Source organism: Prinia subflava, chromosome 4 (assembly GCF_021018805.1).
Source record: "Prinia subflava isolate CZ2003 ecotype Zambia chromosome 4, Cam_Psub_1.2, whole genome shotgun sequence".
Classification (NCBI taxonomy): Eukaryota; Metazoa; Chordata; class Aves; order Passeriformes; family Cisticolidae; genus Prinia; species Prinia subflava.
This window is the reverse complement of record NC_086250.1, coordinates 49,866,721-49,887,681: the sequence shown is the minus strand read 5'-3', so window position 1 is coordinate 49,887,681 and position 20,961 is coordinate 49,866,721. Positions and strand designations below refer to the sequence as shown.

The following is a 20,961-nucleotide window of genomic DNA, read 5'->3' as shown; positions in this document are numbered from 1 at the left end:
TGGAAACCAGTTTTACCTAAGGAAAAGCTGGCATTTCCATAGAAGACAAAGGAACAGAAAAGTCAAAAATATATTCAACAGAAGAGAAGTAAACTAAGGGTGATACTAGCAAACTGGGAATAGAAGAGCTCAAGGAGGGGAAGTTATGAAAGTAACTGAATGCAGTCAAAGAATAGCATTAAAAAAACAGTAAACTTGAGCCATGATAATAGGAAGAAACTAAGGAATGCCTTTAATGACTTATAGTGTAATCTGGGCAGCAGGAGGAATACTTGTCCTGTAAGGGTCTGCAGGACAAAAATATTTCTGAGCCTGAGTAGTAAGAGTGGTTTGCATGAACAGCAGACATAAGTGCACACAGAGGCAAGTACTCAAAAATGAAGCAATAAAGCTGACCTACAGGATAAGCAGCTACATAGATACATAGATTGAAAAATATTAATATTATTTCTTTTGCAAGATGTACAGCTGAAATCTAACATTGCTATATGACAGCAAAAGTTACAACTTTTATTCCACAAACCTGAATGAAGTCAAATACTGTAAGTGGAAGTAAGTCATCCAGTACTGCTGTATCTTTTGAGAATCTGTTAAGCATACCACCTATGGGTTAAGAAAAAAAAAATTAGTACCCCCTAAATCCCACATTTATTACTTTAACAAAAGGTACAAGTTTTTCTGAATACAAAATATTAAGTAAGAGATTTTTTCAAGTACAAGCAATTCTATTACAGTTTAGTGGAGCTACAGTTTCTGTACCCCTGGAGGAATTTGGCTACACAACTTCTATTTTAGCTCTTGGGGAAAAAAAAAGCCGGGAAAAAAAAAGCCAGGAAAATATGATTTAAAAAAAGAAACAACTAGAAGGGGCAGAAACAGGAGTACAAAGCATATGGTCAGAAATCCCTTATTCAGCAGGCCCTGCTGATAAACAGGTAATTTCCACATCAGCATTTGCATGGGTTTGTAATCTGTTTCTTAATTTCTGAGTAGAATTACTGTATTAAACATCACGTAACAATAAGGTTAAGAATATAAGGGAAAATTAAGGAGAAACCCATTGTTGTATCATCATCTAGCAGTGTCTCCTGTAATCTAGTACTTATCAGGAAGAACCATTGGAGATAGCAATTTCATGTACAACGGGAGATGGAACTTGTTGCATCAGTTATATAATGAGCTTTATATCAACTCCCAAATTTGAATATGCATACCATCATTCACATTAACTGATGTTTTATGCCATTTTAGTAGGACTATTCATTAAAAAAGGCACTATTTATCATCCATATCTGATTCCTTGTCACTCACGACACAGCTGACAATATCTTTTCTATTGAAGTTTTTGACAAAGTCTATTCTTTAGAAGTTATTCTACTCTTATTGCCTAGAACAGTTAACAGTTTGTTTTCTCCAAATTTCTTTCTTACAGGGTGATATTTCAGAATCAGAATTGACAATTTAAGTGCAATCAAGTTTCATTAAAAGATTCACAAATTACCTTATGTGGCAAGCTTCTAACATTCCACTTGACTGAAAATGTAAATGGAAGGCAACATTGTCCTTTAACAGAATGAAAACCATTTAATTGAAATTAAATGCATAGATGAGTCAATCATCTCCCATCTCAGTTACCTGCTTTCAAAGAGTTGAAGGTTGACATAGGTGCATGCAGAACTGCATGCACCATCTTTTGATGAAGAGTTTTAGACACTGTTATAAGTGTATGCACAAGGGGCAAACCTCTGAAAATTCCCATGGCAAGCAGGGTATCTGCCACACCCACATAGATGTAGATGATGTAGTAGCTGCTAGTGTCAGTGACAATCACAGGAGGTTTCTCAGAGGTGCTGTTTTCTGACTGTGTTGAATTTGCCTTCAAAGCTGTCCTGTGTGATGGAAATTAAAAATAAATGCGTTACTGGAAACTGTGTGCTTTTTCCTCTTTTATTCTTTTATTTGCTAAATGAAATCAAGCAGTACTCCAGTGTCCATTTGGTCTAAAACTATGATAATGGTTAGTTACAGATATTTCCAGTCATTTTTGAAATATTGTCATTTACGTATGAAATACAAATTATTAATTGCTCTAGTAGTCTCTTGCAAATTTACTATTTAATCACTGATAAACCTAACCTAATCCAGGAAAACATACCAACTTCTTTTAAACAGAAAAAATTAGTTTAAGTCTTGAAAAGACTGAATACCTATAGAAGTAAAATTCTTCAGGTATACTATAAAAATCAAAGCCCTTAGTGACTTAAGGTAGTTGGAAATCAACATAAATCACCTCCAGACAGACCTACATCACTACATCATATACTCAAACACACAGACTCATTGCTGCAGGACAGAAACAGGGAGTAAAAGCATTAACCCAGGAAAAGCCACTGGCTTTTCCACTGCTCATGGTATGTTTTAACCTTCAGCTGCTGACCCTGTAACTTCTGGGAATTCTTCATAGATGAGAAGAGGAAATTTTACAAATGGGATCGTATAGAAACTGCTCCTGTAAAATGTTCCTAAGCAAGTCCTCCCCAGCACTTCTGAATCACAGTATATTGAAGATAATCAGGTCCATACAAGAGTATGGACCTTAGAGTGAACTGACCAAGGAAAACCTTGCATATACAATTGTGTACTCAATAACAAGACATAAACCATTCAACTGTCAGCATTTACAGAAGTACTAGATACCCTCTACACAAGGTATTTAGGTCATCCATCTATGAACCATTTCATTGACCAGAAGACAGTGACTATCCACAGAGAATTCTGGCAGAATTTATTCATTATTTACAGAAAAAATAACATAAGGGATACCCCAGTTTCTCAATAAATTATCACCACTACTTACTTTTGAAGAAACCATACCCCACCAAGAGAAGCTGCTACCTGTGACCAAAGAAAACAGAGTCAGATTTTGTCGTATCACTTCATGCAATTTTTCTCTCTTATCTTTTTTTCACTGACTATATACCTGTTTTTAGAAGGAGCAAAACAAATGGGTGGAAGTCAAACTTACTTGAAGCAAAAACTTTGTAATATCTTCTTCTCTCTCCACGGAAACAATTTAGTGCATCCCACCAGGAACGCTACATTTAGACTTGTATTACAATCAGGCTCTCAAGTGCCTAAATATTCTTGTATTGTTTTTTACCATACTATTAACAAAGGCTTGTTAATGCCTTCCTACTGATAACTGCATGCCTTTACAAATTTTACGTTTCAAGGATTAATATTTTTAATGACCCTAGAAGAGTTAGTCTCTCACTATCTTTGAAGGCATCTATTCAAATATAAATTTCAAATCTTCAACATTATTATTTTTGCATTGTTTTTCTTGCTACCTGATATCTACATTTGTTATATTCATTTGACTGATATTGCTTTGCTGCTTAGTTTTACATAATTTTCCATGTAATCTCTTGTAATATTTTTAAAATGTAGGATTAAACCCTTTTTATTGTGCGATGATTCAGCATTCAACAAGAATTTAATCTGTAATATATTCTTGTCTGTCCACCAAGATACTGGAGATCTTCATCTGGTCTATCATATTTTAGTTTCTTCTGTTCCTGACTATGATCATTTTTCTAAGGGTTGAAACAGGTTTTTACATTTTCTTCCCATATATTTTTATGTCACTGGTACAGAAATGTATTGTGGTAATACCCCAACACATAACTGAAGTCTTCCCTTTGGGAGTCTTTAGCTTTTCCAGGTCTTACAGTAACTCAAGTTTGACCACGATGGTCCTGAATTTAGGTATTTGTAAGAATCAGGCTTCTTTCACAACAATGCTTTTACATCTCCCAACAGAAATCTGTTGTCATCTTGACTCCTTCCAACAGAGGAGTTTTTTCAGCTATGAAGATGACGGTAGGTAATATTGTCACAGAATAGTTTCACAGAGCCTATTCTGTGTTTCCCTCCAAAACTGTTCTTGCAGTTCAGCAGCCCTAGTCTCTGGACATTACTGTGTCCATGAGACACAGTTTTGAGCTGCTTAAGTGAGCTAAACAACATACATCTCTCAAACCTAGGAAATATGTCCTATTTATAGTTGTTGTCCTATTTATGGTGACCTGTATGGACTCAGCTGCAATACAAAGCAATCCATTCAAAATCTAAAATAGCATCTCTAGCATTTCCACAGTAGTCCCACCCAGATCTGAAGGGTGTGAAAACACCACTTTCAATTTACTTGGATATCCATCACTTGCCTCTCTTCATTGTCAGGTTGGAAGGGTACAAACTGTTAGCACAGGATGCATAAACACTTGGCATGGTATTTCAGCTTACACACAGAGGTTTGCTCAGGACTGCACTGTGGCTGGATACCTTCCAGCCCATTCATTTGCCAATAGGCTTTTACTTCAACAATAGTCACACTGGAAAGTTTAAATTGTATGGAAACTTTCTTTGTCATAGCCTTTTTTTTTTTCAGTTAGAAGATGAGGCTTTTGAACTGTTTAAAAAAGGTTCAATCTAAAATAAAAGCAAAAATGTGTAATCAGCATTAGAAATGTATGCTGAATATACAGGAATAAATCAGATAGACCTTAAATTTAAAATGTCCTTTGCCTCCAAAACTCACATTCAGCTTTGCTGTTGGTTTACATACACTTTTCCACTACCATGAAAATAAAACTTGCATGATAAGAAGAGCTATGCATCTAACTAGTGTCTTGCTTCTGGAGTTGGTTTAAAAATTTCGGCTGTTAAACTAGATCTAACCTCCAGGATTTATTCCTGGTCCAAGAGAACTAACTTAAATCACCTGCAATATAACACTAGTGTAAATTCAGAATATGATCAGTCACACCTTTCTCCAGTTATGATGATACTAGAAGTTTGAATGTCACTGCAGAATTGCTAAAACCCCTTTGCTGACAATCAGCCAGAAACTAGCCCTATATTCCTAATGGATTCTTCTCTTCATTCTGTTCATGTTGAAAAATACCAAGAGAAATTGGCACCATATCTTATAAGCTGACATACAAATACAGTCTCATTGATTTCCTACTATGAAACACGTTCCTTCCCTTTGAAAAATACTTGATTTCGGATATTTACTATAGAAAAGAACATTAAGAGGTGCTATATGCTAAAAGTTTTCCTAAATTGAGAGACAAGACAAAAAGCAGACAGTTTCTGATATATGAAGAACAGTCAAATGTCCACAAACAGCCAGATGTTCTTCAGTACTTGTCCTGGTGTTTTACACCATCCTTGGGAAAAATCTTGTCTGCATGCTGCAGGAACACCCCTTCCATATTTAACAGCCACCACAGGCATTCAGCACTATGCCTTACTCACCACTCTTCTTTCACTAGGAGCAAAGCTAATAACTCATTTTTCAAAGCAATTTTCCAGAATTTATGTATGTGTTCATCAAAAAATATTATGGCAATTACTGTTGTTAACTCCCTAATGCTCTACAAAGATAATTTTTAATGAAAAATGGAAGCTTATTCACCTGTGAACAAGAGACTTGCATAGGGCAATAAATCTCATTTATGGTACCACGTAGCAGAAAATAACCTGGATAATTTGGGAATATGGGTCTTTTGCTGCTGTGCACTAACCACTATCTTCTGTGAAGATGTGCTCTTCTAAGCAGTAGAAAAGTCACTGCAATTTAATTTAGCAGCTATTGTCAGTAAGTGATACATACAAGAGCTTGTCTTGATGCTTTAGACATTTTCACAGAGACCACTTTGAACAAACATCATTTGTTGTAACAAGACACCAAGCACAGATTTTCTTACCTCAACCAAGAAGACAGTCACACACAAAATCAGAACAAAAATCAAGTTTTTGTGGATAGTAACATATCTGAAATAGGTATTCCACGTAGTAACAGTACCCATGCTTTCAGCATCGTCACTGAAGCACTCCTGTCAAAAAATCAGTAAAATAATAGTAAGAATACTAATGATATCTCTGTATGAAAATTTCTGACACAAGAACACAATCATTTTTTCTGCTAATTCACTGCAAATAATTGAGCTGAAGCATTAAATTGGCTGATAATGGCTAGAGAGGAAGGTACTGACTGGTTGAGTCATCTTTGTTATAAAAATACAATCAAGAGATTATTTGAAATTTTCAGACAACAATGAGAGAAACTGAGATTTGTCCAGCACTACCAGAATCAAAAACTACTAATCAATAGCCATTTTCTTTCAGTGGAGAATTATTATTGTAATTTTAGACTAAATTTGTAAGCACTTTGAGCTTTTTTTTTTTCTGTTGAGCTCAAAAGAAAAAATGAGTACTGCTTCAGCAAATTATGAATTTAAATTTTCCTTGGACATCTCTTCTACCCAGGAATCTTCCCCAGAAAATTTTCCTATCCTAAGAAAATCAGCTGTCAGTTTTTGAAATGCTAGTAGTCCATCGTGACCAATTGAAACTATTAGAAAAAAAGAAATTTTGGTCCAGGTTTTGGTATCAACCTTCTGTTTTTTTCTGCACATCCATAAAACCGGAGTAGAATCAAGCTTACTCCTGCATTCATTATCTGCATCAGGACACAAGAACTAAGCAGTCTGGCAAATTTATCATATGTGATCAAATTCCAATTTTTAAAACTGTGCTAGCACTTCAAATGTATTTCATTTTTTCCATGAGCCTTAATGTTTTAAAGGTGAATTTTACATAAATGCTTTAAAACAATGTTTTTCCAAGTTATGGTTTCAAATTTCATTTTATCATAAGTAACCTGAAGGGTAAAGTGCAAGAGATGTAAATTCTGTATTGAAATTTGTGGTACTGACAATTGGTCTGAATTTAGGCTTCAGGCTTTTCCAGTGTCTGTGTGAAAGGCAGGTGAGCAACTTTCTCATTCTGGCCTGGGAAAATTGTAAGGAGGAACTCAAACAAACCTTGGAAAGTGAGAAACCATCCACAGGTGGTGTTTTTCAACATGTTTACTGGCAAAAGATGTTTATAAAAGAGTGTAGACTCTAATAACTAATCATGTTCTTTGTATCAAACTACTCTATAAAAGTAGAATTTAGAAGAATAAAGTTTGCTCTCATTTTACCATCATATTGAGAGTCATGTTGTTATTTCTGTGCCATCTGAAAATCATAACAACAGAAATTCTCCACAGATAGCACTCAAAAATGAACAAAAATAAGGCAAATTTTTGAGGATTTCAATGATTTCAAGATGATACTTGAGATTAAAAATTTTCACAGGTACTCAAAAACATATTCCACAGAGAAATGCTGCATTAGGAAGGAAATAAACAAATAGAAAAACAGATGCAGAGTATATTACACTAAACCATCACCGCAACCAAAGCCAAGATGAATTCAAATCAACACTCACCTTCAAATCCTCTTCACTGATTTCATCCGTTATGTCCAAGACACTGTCTCGAGACACACGCCTGGTGTAGATATCTATCTCAGAGGACAGGTTTGTCTGAGGCACCATCGACATCTTCCGGAAGGTTGTGCTTCCCTTTTTGGAGAAGTTTGGTCCGTAGCTGGCAGCGGCGCTGGTCATGAGGTTCAGCACCGACTGCCTCCGGTGCCCTGGCAGCAGGTGGTCGGCCCTGAGCATGCCGGTGCGCAGCAGGGCCACGTCCCCCTGCTCCAGGTCGGGCACCAGCGACAGCCTCCTCTCCGCCGCGTCGCTGTGGCCGTCGTCCATCCCGTTCACCTGCACCCCGTTCTTCTGCACCACTGAGAACTTCCCATTCGCGTTAAGGGGGTTAATAATGATGGAGTTCTTCCTTCTGTCATTAAAATCTGATTTTTGTTTAAAAGATTGCTTCTTTATTTCAGCGCGTGATCCCATGCCTTCTCCTTCGATGGAAAATCGTCGGAGAGTCTCAGTAAGGATGGAATTTCTTCTCTCTGCACTGAACTGATCAAAAGAATCAAATCCCATCAGCTCTGAGCTGAAGTCTGGCCGTTGGCCATGAAGCTCAGAAAATGTTCCATAGAAATAGCAGCTCCCTTCATGTAAGATTAATATTTTGTCAGCGATCCTTAAGTGTTCCAATTTTGAAGTAACCAAGATCCTAGTTTTATTCGCCATCAACTTGCACACACAGCTGCAAAAGATGGAAGTGTGAACATTTAGATGGTTTTGTTTTCATGATTAAGTGATGATTTTATCCCTTTCACTTTCAATTTGCTTTTACCTGCTCTGCTCCCAATAGGATTAGTCTTGAGTGCTCCCTCAAAGCTACAAAGGAGGTGGTAAAGCTAAGATGTGTAAAGGGTGAGTACTTTATCCCAAGAATGAAAAAAGGGTAAAATTTAATCATTAAAATCAATCCAAAAAGCACAGTTCATCATGAAGTATTTATTTCCAGCTTAGGGTTACTCAGATCTGCTGATCTGAGACTTAAGAGTATTACTCCAATTTCAAAACTTCAAAATTACAGTGGCTGAAAAGCTCATGGATGGCAGTGTGTGTACTTACTGTTTTAATCAAAAGGACAAGCAAAAAGTCTCTGACTTGGGCCAACCAATCATCAGCAGGCAGTTTCAGGTGATTCAACGTTCAGTGATTAGAAAAATGGGTGAAAATACAGCTTTTTGTAAAAAATTCTACTTGCAAAGCAGGTTTTAAAGTGAAAGCCTTTGGATACAAATACGTCAGATCTAAAGCCACACACACTGGGAGTACGAGATTACAGCAGGCTCAGTATGTTGAGATGGAAGAGGGAGCAGTACTGCTCACACCCGGCCCAGGCTTGCTCCCCACACCGTGCATTATCCTACCACCAACACAAAATACTCAAAATACTACAACATAATACTATGAGAAAGCCTAAAAATTAACATCCCAACAGGTATAATTTTGATCCCTTCAGTATTTTTGTACTGTTATTAAAAACCCTTCATTTTACTTTGTGCTGCTTGGTCAATCTATCAAAACATACAATACCTTTCAAATATCTCTTTTTCTGTAAAAATGTCTAAGTGTCCAAAAGGAGAATCCAGGAGATACAAATCAGCATCTTTGTACACTGCCCTGAGCAGAAAAAATGGAAATGATATTAACTTTCTCATGTCTTCTAAATTTAAATGAATATAATTTAAGAATGTCTCAAATATTTTAATTGATAGACTTTCTACAGCATCAGAATGGAGCTGGAGTTTAACATGAAATGTACTTATAAGTCATCTTTCAATAAAGCTTTTTCTTGCTGTGGACCACATTATGAACTAACTCAGTTTTCTATTAATTTCTGTGCAATGAAACAAAACTGTCTCTTACACAGGTTGCCCTGTGTAAAAGAGATCTGTTTACAGCCAGAACCTGACAGTCCCCATCAATGTACAATGACCATTTCAATGGGAATTTAATGTTACTGTAACATCTGCTGGTGCCTGAGGGAATATTGCATATATGTAAACAAACATATGAAAAGACTTAAGTCTCAGCACTTAATTTCAAAGGTACTTTTAAAAAATGATGATCAAAACCAAGTGCATTAATGAGGCATAGTCTTGCAAACATTATTTGCAATGGGACTATACAATATTTTCAGTTGAAGACATCAAAAAGGACCTTAAGCTCTATGTACCACGGCTCACTGAGACCTAAGCTCTGGCTAAGAGGGTTTTTTTAAAAAAAAAATTTGAATATAAGAGCAAAAAGAGCCCCTGCCTTCCTCTGTGAGAATGAGAATCATTATGCAATATCAATCAGAGTATAATTAGTAAATCCAGACAGCTGTATTTCTGTATTTTTAAAAGTATGTTAATCAGTGTGAAAATATTTAACCACCAAGAGAAAAAGCCCTCAATATTAGCTCATTATGTGAATGAAACTAGCAACTGTATTGAAAAATCCCCTAACACGATGGATTTCAGTGACCAGACATTATGATACAGTGGCTGCACAACAACAAACATTCACACTGTTCTGGGTGCTTTTATCAGCAGGAAGTTTGCAGAGTTTTATTGCTACTAGTTTGTGTGTTGCACTTAATAGCTACAAAGCTACTGGCTCTAGGGTGCCAGGCCACAGGATGACCCAAGTGCAGGCCACAGGATGACCCAAGTGCAGGCCACGCCCTGTGTTTGTCCCTTTTCTCGCCCGCTGCAGCTGGGGCGATGCCCGTGCTCTGTGACAGGCTCCCGCAATCCCCGCCTGCTCCTCATGACGGCCCGTGTGTATCACCTCCGTCACGGGTTCCCATTTCACTCGACCTTGCACGCACCGCACCAGATAAGTTTATGCAGCCAGTCCAAGAATTTAATACCCAGTTTATCACCAGTTTATTACCTAGGTACAACCCAGGGCTGTAATCGTAAATTTACACCTCTAACTTTTCAGAGCTTTGTCTGCAACCCACCTCAATATCCACACTCCTTGTAGCACACTGAGCTTGGACTGGAGCATGAATAAAATCTAAGACAGACACTGTCTTTATGACTTGTAATTGTTTTAAAAATTGCTATTCTACAGCTGACAATAAATATGTAAGTTCTGTGACCCTCCAGGAAACGAGCTATAACCATCCGAAAAGTGACAGACATGATTATCCATAGCATCTAGGAAACAGTCCGTGTAAATGTTGCATTTTAAATTAAAATCTAAGTAGGTTTTGCAGTTTGGGGGATACATGCTTTGAAAGTTTTGCCTGATCTTCCCCTCTTCTTTCCTCTTACTGCATAAACCACAACCATCCATATGCCTCTTCAGTCTCACAAGCCCACACTGAAAGATTCTTTCTTTTAATGATCCCATCTTTTAGCCTCATACAGACATGCACATCTTCCATGGGATGCCAGTGCAAATCACTATAATGTGATTTTACTTCTGCACAGCGTTTCTGGGCATGGGAATCAACACAATTTGCACTTGGCACAGAAATAAATGGGGCCATTTACACATCAGAGCTGTCATTACTGGATTTCTGACAATAGCTAAGTGATTCTGCTGAAACACATAGCTAATTTATAAGACAAACACCTATGTTATTGTTCTGTAGACTTTGAGAATTACTTACTAACACTGGAAGGTCAAACATAAAAGGCAGTTACTCACATGGATTGACTAGTCACTGCTTACTATTTTTTCTTATGACAGAGGGATGCCAAAGTGTTAACACAAAATGTTTTGGAACATGGTTGCTTTTTTTCCCCCCTCCATTTACCTGCAGACAGGCAGTATGTAATTGATCACTATATAAACCACTTTGAAGAAATGTCATAGCAGGGAAAGAGCCTGGAATATTTATTTGATCTTTCTATGGGTTCCTTCAGTACATAAAAAGCTACACTTAAAGATCTGAATTGTCAAAGACATCTTGCATCAGGGAGGGAAAGATTCATCTTATGCTAAGACACAGCATTTGTCTGACATCAAATTTTAAAATTCAGTAAACTAATATGCAGGTGTATCATAAACAAAAGTGCATAGCAGAACTCAGATTTCTTACAGTAAAATCATGTTCCTGAGACACCAGAAGGATATTTATTTAACAGGATAGTCCATGTGTATTTAAATGCTTAGTCATAATACATCCCATACATGTGAAACAGTACACTACTTGAAGAGTAAAATACTCACCTTGCCAGTGAGATTCGTGCTCGTTGACCTCCACTCAGAATGATTCCACCTTCACCCAGCAGTGTATAATCTTTGTCTGGGAACTTGGAAATATCCTGTTAACAATTTTTTTTTAAGAATCAGTATTTTCAATATCCGAGAAACTCAAGCTACAGATTTGATGGAAACATAGTGTACAACTGTCTACAGACAATTTGAAGAGCAGTTGTAAAAAAAAAAAAGTCCCATAGAGGTTTATTTATTTCATTTGTTTATGTAGTCAGAAATGGTGATAAGAGAAAATGTATCATTCTATTGCAGAAAGCAGTCACGAGCTGCAAGGTGTTAAGAACAAATATTTGTCTGAATAGTTACTCTCCATAAAAGCTAGGAATGTACCTTCATACAATGTCAGTCCAAGATATTAACTGCTCAAGTAATGATAAATGCATTTGCTGCTGAAGTTAGCGAAAACAAGAAGCAAACTCTGAGCTCTTCAGAACCCAGAGAAATATATACTTCAGGCAAGTTCATTAAAGAAGGCTTGACAAGCATTCCTAGCCAGGAATGCTCATGGTTTGCAAAAGTTTTAGGAACCAAGTTTCACTGCTTGGGCTGTAAGTTATTTAGAACTCATGACTATGTTAAAAACAAATCTTTAGCCAGGGATAAAAGCAGAAAATACCATTGCACTCACATATGAGACACAGAAAGGAGAAAAGGACACTTGTGTCCCACTGGTAGGGATAGCCAGAAATTTTCTTGAGAAGAGTATTTAGCACTGAAATTGATGATCCATGTAAACCACAGAAATTCATCAAAGTGGAGATGGCCTGAAGGGCCTCATATGCCTAAAGGCTGTATAGTTTTTCTACATTTAGAGTTACTCTAACAAAAAAGAATAATTCTACCTTCAAGCCTTAACTGACCTACATCCATAAGCCAACACAGCGACACCACTGTCGCTGGGGTGGATGTAATTTCATCAGACTTTTCCCAGAAACACAGGCTGGATGAGCTTCCTGTGCCTCATGGCACCTGGGCTTCCAGGGCATACAATTTCAGGAAAGTTTGTCATGGCAGTTTGCCATGCAGAGTGGGAATCCCTGGCAGTGGCAGGAGCTCCCAGTGCCCGTGCTCACTGCTCAGCAGCACCCTACTGCCTGTGCACACCTTCCCACTCTCAAGGCAGGGATCCCCCGCAGCCAAGGAAGCTACTGAGGCATTCAGTACCAGATAAAATTAGCTCCAGTGTTCTCATGCACCATACATATTTTCCTTTCAGTGCAGTTTCTGGGGGAAAAAAGGTGGCATGCATTATCCCTCAGAGCCTGAGCTTCTGAGAGCAATCTTTGGGCCGTGCTCTGGGCAGGGTATCCTGTTTTGGGGTCTCGTCCAGCAGGCAGCCAAGAGGCAGGCAGGAGCTCAGCTGCCTGCAAGCTCTCTGCAGCACCCACAGAAATCCTAGGGCTTCCACACTGGAAGCCACATGAAGCACTTGCAGGGCAATACTACCTGGGATCCTAAGCTGAGCTTCTCTCTGTAAGTTTGTATTTCATACAAACTCATACACAATCCAATTTTGACGGCCTCTCCTGTGATTTTGGTGGTTGATCACTCTTGGCTGGGCAGCCCATTGGCATTCCAGGCCTCTGAGGTTTTGCAGAATAAATAAATAAATAAATAAATAAATAAATAAATAAATAAATAAATAAATAAAAATCCTTCCGGAAAATGTTTCCTTCTTCCTCCCCTGCAAATTGCCCTGACCTCAGGAACAGAGTGAACAATGCTGTTCAGGCTTGGAACAGTGACAGATGAAGGGTCCAGCCACTCAAGAGCTAGAAAGTGACCGCCTGGTCTGTCAGGAAATGGGAGATTCTCACAAGTCTCTAATTTGATAATAGCATTTACTTCCTGATTTAGAGGATTCTGACCTTAAAATCAAGACGCTCTTATGTGCGGAAAACCTATTGCAGGTGATTTTTAAATTATTCTCATGTTAACTAGTTATTTCCCTCTCATTAATGGAGTCACACAAGCAAATCCCTGGTGTTAATGTAACAGCTCAAGTATTTGGAGAAAGAGGAATGTGAAAAACAGGTTCAGCAACAGTTTTAAAGAAAAACTTTCTGAATATGACAAAATCACCCTCCTATAAGTCATGAAATACTTAGAGAGAACATGTGAAATTCTGGCATAAAATGTTTTCTGGCATTTCTTTGAGACAATTTGATCAGATCACTTATGGTCTCATTATGTATGCAAGAGTCATGTTACTCACCTGTAACTTCAACATTAACATAGGGGCTTGCATGATTAAGTATGCAGGTCTCTAAGCTGATCTAAGCTGTTTCCCATTTCTACCAGTACTGCAGCCTGTAATGGTACTGGTGCCCTTGCTATTTCCTGATTCCACTCCTTCCCAAAAAACCCAGGTGAAGAACTGAGCCCAGCATGTCTTGTCCCGCAAACAGGGTAAAATCCCAGCTCTACTGAAATTCATTGCTTTAAAGGTTGTGGGATTTCATCAGATATATTTCTTTGCAGGTGCGTCAACATGGAATTTTAATCAGACTTTTAATGAGTTCCCCTTCTGCTCTCCTCTACCCTTCACCTCGAGATAATATACGGCATGGAACAGACAAAGAACTTTTCAGGCTGTAATTAAAATAATTAAGAAATGTTTAGTAATTTCTTTCAAAGGCGTAAACAAAGTAATGAAGTCCAATAGACACACAATGTTAATTGTTGGAACACGCATGACCTATTGTAATAAAGTACATAGGGCTGGTCCAAATACATCCTTGCTGTCATTTTATGCAGGAAGTGAAATCAAGCCAGGGACAAACCTAATGTAATGATGCTGGACAGAACAAGACTCAGCACACGCATAAAGTATGAAGCAGCCACTGGATTTTCTTTAACATGTCTATTTCTAAATGCTTAAATTGAGAAACTGGTTGGTAACTATTCATACATGAAAGCCTTTTTAATATCATACATGATACCCTTTTTAACAGTCATTTGCACTTTTTTCAGTGAAAATGCCATATTCATCTTCCTCAGCAGTAAAGGGATTGCCCTTATAATACCTTTGGGCTTGGTAAGGAAGAATGCAGCCGGGATAGCTTCAGGGTGTACAGGAAATATGATCTTGTTATTAAAAAAGGAAACCTCAGAATGGACTTCACACTCCAAGTCTTTTCTGTAGAGATTAATTGTTATCAGAATTGTTTGATAAATCATTAGCAACAATGAAGATAATAAAGCATGACAGAAAGCAGCCTATAAGAACCAAGAGTTGCTTAATATGTCCAAGGTTACTCACACTACTCAAGCGGTTGTAATGACAGAACCTAAGCATTTTATTTACGTGATTTGTTTTTCCTCCTTAAATTTGTCCTTAATTATGTGGAATTTGATTGTCTCTCTTCTGCTTTCCCTCACAAAAGAAAAAACAGTTGTGAATCTGATGGAACAGAGCATCAGTCTTGACTCTCTGCATTTTATCTTCATTCTATTTCAGTTCTCTATTTACCTTCTGTTTTTATTACAGTCACATCTACAGTCATCTCTGTCCCCTTCCTTTTCTTCATTGCCATTAACATTTCCTATGCTTATTTTCACAGTTCCCAGAAAATCCCCCACTCTCATTGCTACTTTTCATCATCATCATCTTTTGAAGTTTTTAAAGTTTTGAAATCAAGACTCATGTTTCAGACTCATACCTACTACAGAATACTTCTATGAATTTTTAAAAGATGAAGAATTTTCAATAATTTCTTGTATCTTGACTTTTAGGTAACCAGCTTGAACAAACTTGAATCCTCATTTTCTTCGGAATTAAGCCAGAGAAACAGATTTCTTCTAAGTATTTCAAATAATTTTTTAAAAATTTTATTTTAATTTTTATATTACTCTCTTCTCTTTCCCTGCTCATTCTGTAAGCCAAAGCTTTTGTTAGACTTTAGCTGAACCCTTTATGAAGGACTCATGATCTAAAAGCATAAGCTTTGTTTTTGCAACAGTTTGTGACCTTGAAGAGAGTGTCAGGCTCACCCAAAACTCACACGAACGCTGGCAAAACTTGTTTTCTCTGTGGCAAAATATTTCCGTGGAAATATTTTTGAAACATGAAGTAGTCAGTGAACTGCATTTGGGTAGGTTAAACGAAGAGTAAGAGAATTAAATATGATTCCAGAAAAGACACAGAAGATAGGACAACACCTAAGGTAAGTCCAGAGGCCTGTACCTGAGACAGGGAAAGGGGTGGGGAGAGCTGCCTTGAATGAAAGTTTTTGAACTAAATGATATCAACAGAGAACATTGCAGGGTGGGGGTCTGTTACACTATTTATGTGATCACTGAGAAACTTCTAGAAGTCAGTGCATTTGGGAACTTGTCTCTAATCAGGATATTCCTCTGCTATAAAGAAACCATACTAGCCTCTTAACTTCCAGTTCACTCAGAAAACCCACTGTGTGCAGCCTCACAGCTGACCTGCCAATGATTTTGGGCCAGAGATAAGAATTTCAGTTAGAGGAGCCTGTGTAGGCCAGTGGATCACACCAGTGCGGGATGGAAAAAACATAAAGGTAACCAGCTTTGGGGCTGAGATGCAACAGTGGGAGCAGGAGGTTTGACATGGTGCTAAGAACACCAAGGTTGTGGGTTCCATCCCCAGATGGGCTTAAGAGTTGCACTTAATGATCATTGTGGGTCCCTTCCAACTCAGGATATTCTGTGAATCTGTGACATATTATGTGGACTTTTGGCCTGAAAGAGGCATTTATACTCTTTTAGCTGTTAGGATGTGATAAATTTCACCTTAACATGCCAGTGGCTCTCCCCCGCTGTGAAGACAGGTTAAGTCACTTGCTCTCACATAATTTACACCGTAGACATGTACCTGATTAGATAACCAAGTGCCATTTAATACCCTCTTGTAGAGAATTACGTACCACAAAGTACTCTGTTCCACACTTGAACCCTTTATTGTTCCTTTCTTCCACACACTTTGTAATCTACCCATTTCCCTTGTGGAAACGAGGCTCAAAATCACAGCACAAAGTATTTCACTCACTGACATACTAACTTCTCAACATCTGCTGATTTAGTCATGTGACCAAAGTAAAGAAAAAAAAAAACAGAACAAAACAAAAATACTCAAACCAAACCCAAACCAACCAACCAAAAACCTACCCCAAATCACCACACATAAAAGGAGCTGGAGCAATACATGGGATGCAAGGATGTGTTTTGGAGCATTCTTGACACTGCAGTGAACGTCTCCTCCCAGGGTGGATGCCATCCTTTGTAAGGATGAACACACAGGAACACAAACCTGGGCTTGAACATTGACTGTCTCTTTCTATAGTTAATCCCCCCATAGTCTTGTTATTAAATGAAAATAATCTTCTGCACTCCCAGTAAACCCAGCTCAAAATCCTAGAGAATCTGGCCACAAACTTCTTTAGTACCATTATATAATTCAATTTCACATGGAAACACTTCCTCTATTTGCATGCCATGTTAAACATTACATTCATGAGCAGCTGGTGTCTCTCAAATCAGAACGAGTGTTTACTCAGAGAGTTGTAATCTCTCAAAGGTAGTTTGCCATTACGTGTTTATGGACTCTTAGGTAACCCTTGAAGGATAAAATTAATTAACTAGGTGGGAAAATATCTATCTCACATAACAAAAAGGTAAGACTGGGAGTTATGGAAGTCAAAACTCATGAACCACTGGACCCACTCAAATGGGATATGATGCTTGTTTATTTTTAAACACAAATAACTGTAACAGGCGTGCTTCTGTAGTCTTGACTGGAGGAATGCTTTCCCTTAGGATGAGTTTGCTCAATATTAACAGCATTTACACACGAAAATTCCTGTTTCAACTGTCCAGAGGTTTTTACCTGTTTAACTGACCAAGTGGTGTCCTGGTTTGAGGGGAAATGAGGGAAATGAGTTTTTTTCAGGATGCTGAGGTCAAACCAATCAGTGGCCAGGTTTGGATGTTGACACCTTTGGTGGCCACTGAGAGGTTGGACACGCCTCTGAGGACACAAGGGGTTAAAAGCAAGGACTCTCAGAGGGACTTCCTCTTTCCTGGCTCTGCTTTCAGCAGAGGAGCGTCCTTCTCCTCTACCCTGCCCAGGCTGGGCAGGGGAGGGGAGCCAGGTAAGCCTGGCCGAGGTGGGCCTCGGGCCCTAGCTGGGGGAAGAGAGAGAGAACGGGATGGGAGCTGAGCCAGCCCCATCCAGGATGGAGGGATGGAGAACTTCGGAGCTGCCCTCCATCCCCCTGTCCCGTCTGTCCCCCCGTCCCCGTCTGTCCCCCCCTCCAGGGAGAAGGTGCCGAGCTGCTGCTGCTGCGTGTGGGAGCTGCCGGAGCCTGCCAGTGCCTGAGCCTGTGGCCTTGCCGGGAGATAGAAGCTTTTAACTCTTTCTAAGGCAGAGGAGAACTGTTCTCAGACATTGATTCTCATGGCTGGTGGTTTCAGAAGAGAGAAGACAGCCTGGAACCAAGATGATAAAGGACGATGAAAAGGACCCCCCTCAACTGCTAGAGATGAAGAGGAGTGGCGTCTGAGCTGGACTTTTCTTGCGTAATGTTAGCCATAAACGGACCCTGAACTCTCCTGAACATAAATAAGACTGTATTTGGGTGGATGATTTTTGGTTCAAAACCAAAGACTTTGTGGCCTGTTCTTGGAACCCTCAGCCCCAGGGGTAAATGCTGGGAGAGACTGCTGTCCCAATATGAGAAGATGGCTGGTTTTTAGTACTTATCCAAACATCCTTAAAAGAGCCCTATATGCGGTTTTGGTCCATGGACAGTAGTGAGAGCACTGGACATGGAAAGGAGGGTGTCACCCTGGCAGACTTCTCCGGGTGGTGCCATGGGTGACATGGGAACATGGGAGGATGGACCTGTGTTTCCTGTGGGGGGTCTGTGGTGTGAGAGAGACTTCTCTCTCCCTGGATGGATTGAAGATTGTTTTTTTAAGGGATGATGACTTGGATTGGGAGCCCAGGGTTGTGGAAGGTTTAAGCAAGTAGATGAGGGTAATGTGCTTGTGTTAACTGTTGAGCATGTAAGGGATGGAAATTGCGGGGAGGAGAGGAAGTGTTCTGGGAGGTTTTCTTGTCTGCTTTTGGGTGTTTGGGTTTTCTTTTCTACTGTCTGTTGTTATGTAGTTTAATAAAGTTTTCTTTCGATTTCAAGTTTTAGACCTGCCTTGCTCTGTTCTTGACCACATCTCACAGTGGTTTATTAGGAAAAACAAACACTCATGGTTGCACTGGCATTTGGCCAGCTTCAACCCATGACAAGTGGTAAAATCAATCAAAAATCCAGTACCCTGCATATACCTGGCTTTTAATACTGATTTTTCAACCTAAGTATCTGAAAAGCAAGACACATTCCTTTCCTATTCTTCATAAAATGAGTAAAAAGGATTTTGCCAACCCACATACCACCTACAAATTAAATCCTACAAATTTCCCTAAATATTCATGTTATCCCTCCCATTAAATTAATACAACTTCCATTTAATACAATCCTTAGGGAAGTCACACTTGTAGAATTACTTCAAATTTAGTGGCAAATTTCCACATACATACAAACTCAGGAAGTTTACATCTCTCAGTGGCTTTTACAACATGCTTGATCCTTAACTTGATGTGTTAGGCAAAAGTTCAGACTCTCGTGCCACATTTTTTTGTTATGAATGTGATGAAAGGTACTTAATAACAAGGGTAAACCACTTTGTCAAAAGTGCTGCTGAGGCAGCACTAATTCATCTTATCTTACTTTTTGAGTACCTTTCCACTTGCCTATGGGGAGTGTCTTTAGAAAATGCACTCAGAATCCATACCAATTACATCTTGTCTGCTCTCTATTATAGCCTGCCAATATAAGACATCAGGGGTAGGTTTGAGGTAATACTTGCAAACTCAAAAGGGCTCTTAATAAAACAATTCGTTTCAAAAAAGCTTCTAAATAAAGGAAAAATGATAAGGACTACTGATCTGTGCCGGAGTAGTTTAACCTAGGAGGGTAAAACCTTCACTTTCTCATTTGCTTAGGAGGACCTTAGTTTTAGAGGGCATATTAAGTTAGACACTCACCCTGCTTTCTTGCTTCCTAAAATAATCACTGTTTCTCAAGAAAAGGAAAAGAGACCAAGAAGGTAGTGGAGAAGGAACAGATAGCCCTTTTCCTATACATCATGAAAACCTTTTACTGTGATGTTTTGCAGAATGGGTCATGTAATTGAAATGTATTGGCTTTGCCTTTAGTTCAGCATCACACAAAAATATGGGTAATGTCTAGAAACAACTTACATCTCATTGCAGTCATATTCAGTGTGTGCCACACCTTCAGAAAGAATTTTTGGCAGTAAGGCTGTTCCTATTAGATATCAAGAACACTAATGAAGCTCTTAATGACAGTGACTTTATCTCAACTCCAAAGCACTTTTTTGTTGTTGTTATTTCACCTTTTACTGCTTTTCTCTTAACCTTTTCCCATTTACAAACTGCAGGAATGAGAACAACATTGTAAAACATGATTTTAACTCCTCTGCTATCCTACTTACTCTCAAAGGAAAAACATAATCAAGAAATGTATTTGTACTCAAGTTCTGAATAATTTTATACATATAAAACAGGCTACAGTACCATAAAAATTTACATAAAAAGATAAGTTTAAAAAGTATCCTAGGCATACTTTCACTGACGCACAGAGATGCAGTTGAGAACCCATCTCATGATTGTTCAATATTATGTACCTGTACAGGGACATCCTGAAATCATGAGAAGCAGTGATACTTAGATCTGACACACCTCCCTCACTGAGCCTTCAACACGACTGTCTTCCATGATGGAGCGTTTCCACAACTCAGATCTCGTGCACCTCGACTGCCTTGCACTGAGGTGCCCCTGCTCTCCCCCTGTGCCAGAGAACAGCTGTGAGGAGCAGGGACCATGAATGAAACCTATGACACTCTGCTGATGTCACATGTGTCATCACGTGGCACTACACTCCAAGGAGCACTGTTAAAACACACGTTCCCCACACAGACTCACAAAGGAGTGTCTACTGTAGGACAATTCCCTGCATCTGACTGCCTGCCCATCACTCACCTGCCTCAGGGGTGAGACAACAGCCACACCAAGCACAAGAAAAAAGGGTACTTGAAAGACATGGACACACTAATTAACCTTGTAACCTCAGGCACACACATCCTAGTGCATTGTGCCCTACACAAACACACTTTGTCAAACTATCTCGGAATAGCATTTATGAGATATGCAGATCTCCAATATATCATAACAATTTTCTTTTTAATCTTCATCTTCTGTTTCACAGTACATCATGAACAGGTATAATGGCACAACTGGAGGGTAGGCGA

At 38.8% G+C, this 20,961-nt stretch overlaps 1 protein-coding gene across 6 annotated transcripts in view; it reads right to left on the bottom strand.

Moving 5' to 3' along the window:
• Window positions 1-20,961, bottom strand: part of CFTR (CF transmembrane conductance regulator) — a 111,535-nt gene that overhangs the window by 32,143 nt on the left and 58,431 nt on the right. For 5 of the 6 annotated variants that reach the window (XM_063396730.1, XM_063396727.1, XM_063396732.1 and 2 more), the window contains exons 12-18: window positions 11,557-11,651; window positions 8,920-9,006; window positions 7,345-8,077; window positions 5,775-5,903; window positions 2,858-2,895; window positions 1,636-1,889; window positions 524-603 (exon numbers count right to left, since the gene is read on the bottom strand). In XM_063396730.1, coding sequence (XP_063252800.1) covers window positions 524-603; window positions 1,636-1,889; window positions 2,858-2,895; window positions 5,775-5,903; window positions 7,345-8,077; window positions 8,920-9,006; window positions 11,557-11,651 — 1,416 coding nt within the window. The remainder of the gene's footprint in view (window positions 1-523; window positions 604-1,635; window positions 1,890-2,857; window positions 2,896-5,774; window positions 5,904-7,344; window positions 8,078-8,919; window positions 9,007-11,556; window positions 11,652-20,961) is intronic. The other variant, XM_063396728.1, reaches the window with a different exon arrangement.